Source organism: Sesamum indicum, linkage group LG7, assembly GCF_000512975.1.
Source record: "Sesamum indicum cultivar Zhongzhi No. 13 linkage group LG7, S_indicum_v1.0, whole genome shotgun sequence".
NCBI classification, from domain to species: domain Eukaryota; kingdom Viridiplantae; phylum Streptophyta; class Magnoliopsida; order Lamiales; family Pedaliaceae; genus Sesamum; species Sesamum indicum.
This window is the reverse complement of record NC_026151.1, coordinates 6,253,834-6,261,590: the sequence shown is the minus strand read 5'-3', so window position 1 is coordinate 6,261,590 and position 7,757 is coordinate 6,253,834. Positions and strand designations below refer to the sequence as shown.

The 7,757-nt window shown below is 37.3% G+C and overlaps 1 protein-coding gene across 1 annotated transcript; it reads right to left on the bottom strand.

The window, feature by feature from the left end:
• LOC105166416 lies at positions 6,995-7,757 on the bottom strand (the record flags this gene model as incomplete). The annotated part of the gene is given in 1 exon segment (XM_020695211.1): positions 6,995-7,757. A coding segment is annotated over 1 exon segment (331 nt), but the record flags the coding sequence as incomplete, so codon positions are not given.

Below are 7,757 nucleotides of genomic sequence, written 5' to 3'. Positions count from 1 at the left end.
GTTCCACCACAACTAATATCACTCCCTGGATGCATTCAAGGGGGTGTTGTGCTCAAACCCCATCAGAGGTAAATGTTTGCGCTCCTCCTTCTTTTTCGATTCTCTTTCCTCTTCTTGACCCTTCCTCTTGACACCAAGAAGGGTCTGAAACATTGGACTTCTTAATCCTAATGTATTTTTGTGATCGCAAGAGTAAGTCTTTCATAGTGCTAGGGGCTTTCCCGACTATAGGCCCCTTAAATCTTCTCGGTAGCAAGTTTTGTTGAATGATGCTAGCTAGGAACTCATGGTTAACATGGCCGACCTCATGTACTACCTCTACGAATCTTTGCGTGTAGTCTCTCAGCGATTCATTCTCCTTTTGGCAGATGATGAATAGGAATGTAGTTGTATTTGGGATTCTCTTATTCATGAAAAAGGAATGTAGAAAACGTTGAGTTAATTGCTCAATGCTGGAGATAGTTCTAACAGGCAGTTCATTAAACCACGCTAAAGCAGGTTTGGAGAGCGTAGTGCAAAAGACTTTGCAATAGGCGACGTCAGTCAAGTCGTACGAGTCGATTTTAGAATAAAATTTGTCCAAGTGTTCTTGCGAATCCTCTGTTCCATCGTATTATGATAGATTTGATTTTTGATGCCTTGGAAGTGCTTCAGCTAAAATTGCGGGGGAGAAAGAACTCCATTGTGGAGGGGAGACGTCCAAGGGCAAATAAGGATCCTCCACTCCCCTTAATGGGAGGGGAGCGATGGGCTGCCGCGATTGGGGGAATTCTGCTCTTGCGTTTGAGTGACTTCGGGTCAGGAGACTCTGTTGTTCACCTCTTCTTGCCATCTGCTCCTCCTCCTCGGGAGCCAAGGATGATTCTCGACTTCGGCGAGGGGAAGTAGGGGGAGGATTGACGGGGTGATGCACCACAAATTGAGTTATTGCTTGTGCAGCTGCCCGTGTTGGAACTATCTCATTCTATCATCTTGAACTCCATACCTTTGACTGGATTGAAAGCAATATTAAGAGTATTGTGCAACGTTTCAAGGTAAAAAGCTTTATTCGACAAAACCCGCCCCACAATAAAGAGATCCTGACTTAAAAGGTTCGGCATGCTGTATTCCTGCCGGGAAGACCAATCATGCATCCTCCTCCTCCATAAGGGATAGTGAAGACTCTAATCCAACCAGAATAGATTCCATCACCCAGGGGATAGCGACGAAGAGCAATAGATACGAGCTCTAGTATGGAAGAGAACTCGACAGTACCCTACAAGAAACAAAGAAACAAAGCACAAGCACAAAGGGGAATACCAGAGAATAACAAAGAAAGAGGGAAAAGGGAAAAGGGAAGAAACTGAAGCAGAGAGATAAGGGCAGGAACAAAAGGATGAAGGGAGAGGAAGAGAAAACACGGGAAAAATAACTAGCCAACGGACAATCATGGGGACAATCCGCACCACTGATGAAAGCAAACCAAATGATACTGTCAAAAGCCCACCTAAACAAATCTATGGCAAGACAATGATAACTCTAAGATTTAGGGAAAAGTCCTTAAAGGCAAGGGAAAGACTCTCATTAAGAGAGGACTAAGAACTTCTCCAGAAACTTTTAATATATAGTAAGGATTAAAGGCAATTTGCATCTCCTAACTTCAGGCTATTCTCGTTTTAATCACCTAAGTTACCAGGGTTCCATTTTGGTCCCGTAAAACTGGAAAAATCTCAATTTTGGTACAAAACCATTAAACCGGAAAAAGATGGATTATTTTGTGAAAGAATTTTTGGGCCTATCAAAAAGTGATTGGCTGAAAATAAAAGGCTTAAAGACAATTTTCGTCCTCTAACTTTAGGCCATTCTCGTTTTAGTCCCCTAACTTCAGGCAATGTCTTCACCACATCATTTTTTTCAGCCAATCACAATGTAAGCCCCAATTTAAAAAGTCACATGCCTGGCATGTGACTTTTTCCGGCGAGTGACTCAACTTTCCGACCAAATTTGTACCAAAATTGAGATTTTTTCAATTTTACGGAACCAAAATGGAATCCTAATAACTTAAGAGACTAAAACAAAAATGACCTGAAATTAAGGGACGAAAATTACCTTTAACTCTATATAGTAATCATAATTTTGAAATTAATATAATTGAGATTTAGGAAATTTGATGATACCTTAGAGAAAAAGTAGCGCCCTCCTTATAAATATAATGAAATGGAGGTGGGGGGAATTCACGAGGAACAACAAAATGGGAAAATATTTTTTTAGTCCTAAAAAGTAAGGGCAAATTTTTTTTTTGTTCTACAACTACCACATGTATCACTTTTAGCCTCATAAAATTCAGAATCACGCATTTTTAGTCTTAAAAAGTCATGTGCATTGTTGTTCAGGACTAAAAAACTATTGTAATTTTAGGACAAAATCACACTTATCAGGACTAAAAAAGCGTGATTTTGATTTGTATGAGACTAAATTATCATTTGTCATAATTGTGGTACCAAAAAAGATTCTGCCCTTATTTTATTGGACTAAAAAATATTTTTCCATCATAAAATTAATCAGTTATGGGTATTTAATTGTCAATCATTTGTAACAGCGGTCCTTAAAATGTCACCTCCAAAACATAAATAATATATTTAAAATACAATTTAGTCATTGCTTATGTGGCTAGGGGGCTGATTGGATACTTCATAAGCAAAAATCTCAATTTAAAAAGCCTAATTTCATCCACATCAGTAATTTCCAGCGAGTTAAAAAAGGCCCACTATTGGAGTTCTCTAATTGCTAAAAAATATTTAATTACCGACTATAATTTGCCAACTCTTTAACTAGAGTTCTTAAATTGCCACCAGCAACATATAGAACAATAAATGCAATTTATCCTATCATTGTATCACCCAAAAAAAATCCCGGACCACCAAACATTGTTCCCAATATAATTTAGAGTCAAACATTATCACACTTATGTGAATACGAATTTTTGTAAAAGTATTTATAGAGATTTGAACGTTCAGATCTGTATATTGATTCATATATAGTTAAGTCTTGGATCTTGGTGACTTTAAATCGATTATAGAGATCCTAATCTTCGTATAACTGATACAATCCTTTCGACGAATTTGTGAGATATCAATCTTAATTTTTATATTTTTGTCATAGAAAGGGAAAACACAGAATCATATTATTATGTTGATTGAAATTTTTGGCCTGGAATCAGCTGACGTAAGTATAGTTTATTATTTAAGCAGTAGCCAACTGCTGCGAACAACCATTAATAGGGCTGACATGAAAATATATTCACACATCTCTCACACATTAGGTTGCATATGTATTGATGATTCCATCAATTATTTACTCAGAAATGGCATATAAATTATAGAATGGGTTGTTCCACTAAAGTCTAATATATATGCATATAAATACGCAATACACGAAAATAGGTCAATAGCTACCAAAGAGGGAAATGGCATGTTTTGTTCTATAATTTAGAATCTTTTCTCGTTTGATTTTATTGGTTACGAAATTTTCACTTTTGGTTTCACAATTTTAAAAAATAAACAGCTTTAGTCCCATGACACCTTTTCGTTAGATACTTAATAAAAAAGGCCACGTGACCGTTAAGTGCATGGGACTAAAAGCGCTACTTTCTAAAAGTTATGGAACCAAAAAAGTGAGAATCTCGCAAAATATGGGACCAAAAGTGTAAAGGTTCAAATAGCCACGTGTTATTTTCTATTAAAATATATAACGAAAATGTATCAGGAGATTAAAAGTGTTGCTTTTTAGAAGTTATGAGACTCAAAAGTGAGAACCCCATAACCAATGGGACCAAAAGCGAAAAGGGCCTAAATTACGGGACGAAAATTGCTATTTCCCCGCTACGAAAACTTTGATACTAAAATTAGTGTCGAGCTAATTAACAAGTCAAATTTTCGTTAGTAATCTATATTATTTAATATAGACTAAAAGAAAATAAAAAAATAGTGACAGAAAATATGTATAAAGTTATAACTTAATGTTTGTCACTAATATTATATTTTCTTATAGTAATATATTCTAAACAATTCGTTGCTAGTAAGTAATCCTATCGTATTAAATAATATAGACTAGTAATCAGAATTACTTATTAATAACTTTGACGCGAGTTTTTTCTGTTGCTATTGAATTTTTTTCTTGTAAGGATGAAAAAGAGAAAAAAGTAAAGACGTGTGAAATGTTTCCTATTTTCTTGGTGGGAATGATGTCTATATATCACATTCTTATCCAGACTTTTTGAAGTTGCTTAAATGGCCGATGTATATAGACAACGAAATAAGAGTGAAGAAAATGCCAGAAGTGGCCTGTGCATGAATTGAAGGCTACACTTATGCATTTTTATGATTATTGGGTGTACCTTATGCCAGAGTGATATCATTCTGACCCATGATAGATAATCTTAAAACAATGATTCAAATTCTTGGTGGGATAATACTTTTAGGGGATCGTATGTAAATTTACACATTTGTCCCTAAATATGAAAATATTTGGTTCAAAATAATTTTAATTAATCTTTTAGGTATCTAAAAAATTACCTGATTTCTTTCTCTAACTTGTTTTCTGAATTTAGTTTTATGTAAAATTTTATCAACAAATAAATAAGGTATATAGACATTTTATCCATCATTGATCTTTTCCAACTTAATCCCTTCCCTTCCCTCAAAATTAACGAGATCTAAAAGAACTTGGACAAGATAGTAGAATGATGCCGGCTCAGGAAACAAAACTTTGTGTAATCTTCATAAATAAATCAACCTTGTGTCTGAAGAAGAGCTAGACTAGTCTAGACAGATAATAAATAGGATTAATGAACACGGTTTTTCAGTCTCTAAAACACGATCTATTCTTGAGCTCCTTTATTCAGTGGATCCCTATCATTTATAAATAATTTAATTACTTATAGAATTAATTTACAATTAATTGTTCGTCCTTTCGCGATGATTCGTGTGTGACTCTTTAGGTTCACTTTTCAGTTAGATTTGGACTAGTGTCAAACATTATTATTAATGAAATTTAATTTAATTAATAATTCTCGATCAACCATTGATCAAGAAAGTCCGTCACCATGGGTGGCCGTTTAGCAACGTTCCATGGCACTAGAGACTAGGCGAATATTCATGTGAACTTTTAGGCTCTCGAGTCCATACGGGTATGGTCCTTCTGTCTACCGTCTCGCAGCCTTACTCTAGGGCCTCAAATTGGGAGTCGGTTCCATCTTGAACTAGACGTATATGCTTAATACTTGAAATCTCGTTACGTCAAATGTCTCAACAAAGGAACATCTTTTTCCTGTTCAATCAACTACTGCGGCCACAATTTTATTCAATCAACCTCCTTTTCCTATTCCAAGTGCATAGGAGATACCTGTGTCACGTTTTGACAAGGGGCTGGATCATCTTCTTGGAACTCACTGTCCTCCTTACATACTCCGACTGCATTGGATAAGGCTTATGATGATCGTGTCTGTGACACAATCACCTCTTGCACAGGCCCAAGATACAGTCATCGCATGTGACTGCCGTGATTTCTCAAGTTTGAGGACTATTTCCGTACTATCCGAGTCGGGGATTTGATCCATACCGACCAAGCCTCCAAGGTTTCCATATGACAATCCCCTCGAGTTAGTTTAGTCGATTTGACACCTAGCCAATGACCCACTAAGATTTTGATGAAACACAACGTTCATCAAATGAATACGACTTCTAATGCAAGTCTATATAGGACACTTGATGCCCATTCTTACGGTTCTCGGCTTGGAATATTTGAAACCCAACTCTTGGTAGTTGGTTTCATGATCGTCATCCAATGCGCAGTCTAACTGTTGCACGATTGTTGAGTGGTCTGTGGGCATCTGTTGTAACGTCAAAGTAGTGTTTGACGTAAGTTGGTAAGCACGACAAATACGTGTGCCAAAAACGAATACTTACCATATTCGTTGGGACAATAATTGACTTTTGGTCACCTATTTCTATTGTACATTCAATGGTCCACACTTTTCTCGCATCCTTCGAAACTACCAGTGTTATTTATTGTTCTAACTTAAATAGATACAATTTTGGGGTTATACCCCACAGGCAGTGCCAAAAAAATGAGGTCAGCTAGTGGTGCAAGAATCTTGTGTACGTCGGGAGTAATAAAAATTGAAATAAAAAATACCCATTAGAAAGCCCCAACAAAACACTCTTACAATCAAGTTAGAGGGATAGTCTACAAGATCATATGGTCGGAACTAATAACTACAGTGAAAGAATGTACAAACGACACTAGGACTCCAGCAAATGGTGCCACATTTACTAGATCCAAGGGTTCGACCATGTTGGCCGCTGGGTTGGATCGCCCGATCCATTTTCAGGACATTCGAATTCTGTCAAAAAGAAGTTTTTTGGGACTTTTCTAAAGGTAATAAGGACAAAACAGTCTTTCACCCATATCAAATGTGTTATGTTTATAGCAATTAATGTGAAATTCCATTTCAATCTTCTAATGGGTTCTCAATATGTGGTTGGCCTTTATTCATTGGGTATAAATATATAATTTCAACACCATGATTTATTGTTACTCAACAAAACCTCCTTTATATCCTTCTAGATTGTGTTTTATTATCATATTTCAAGCAGATTATAGTCCTGTTTATATGTTAAGATCAGTTCCAGCCCACAATGTTGGAGCCCTCAATTTTGTGGTCCATCATTCTTGACTCTGAATTTATGCTCTCATTTTCAATCTCCTCAAAAATTTGGTAGTCAGAATTGAACACCTCTTCACATCTGAAAAGCAGCAGCAGCCTCCTCCCCCATAAATGTGAAAGCACCTGCATAAATATTACAAATTAATTAAATTATTATCAGTTAAATCAAAATAATAATTGAAGTAAAATAAGAAAGATTCTCACTACCCCAAAGAAAGGGGGGAAAAGAATTAATATACCATTGAACGTGACGGACACGTCAAATAATTATTCAGGCGAAAGATATAACCAATCAAATAATTGAACTAATTAATTAAATTTGAGGGTCTGATAATTGATGATTAATTAATTATAACTGAGCCAAAAAGAATTAAATAAAATATTTTAAGACAGTAAGTGCTGTGAATAATTTCTTCAGTTCAATCCCGTAATTGGGAAGGGAATTAAAGTTAAGTTGAAATTATGAATTTAAATCGGTTTTGGATCTGGTTTGCAAATTAGGTTCTGAATTTTGATTCATCATTACGACTATTATAATACTATACAAACTGTCGAATTCAAAGTATGTCGGATCCTTCGGATCCGGTTCGGGTCCGCGGGTTTTCGGTCACCGGAGCATAAAAAATTTCCGTAACTCGGTCGCCATGCTGACGTCATCTCCACCGTGACCAGGCGTCACCACGCCGGAGCTAGTGATTGAGCTAATAACCAGAGCTAAACCTAAGCCTTTGACATGACGGAGAGGCGGCTAGGGCGGGGCCGAAACTCACCACGGCGGCGCTGTTGATGGGACGACGGGCGAATCAAAGCGGCCAGAGCCCTCTTCACCAAATCTCCCTCCACAGTCCCGATCCGCACCAGGGAATTCTTCATGGCGGAGCGCCTCATGTTCAGCCTGCTGGAACTCCCGTACGACGCTGACTGCGAGCTACTCGAAACTCTGCTGTTGCTGGCGACGCCCTTGTGCAGGCTGCATCTGAAAGAACCGGGGTGGTTGGTGGGCGAGCACATGCACGTCCTCTTCTGAGATGCGGCGGCGGGTTTTTGCACC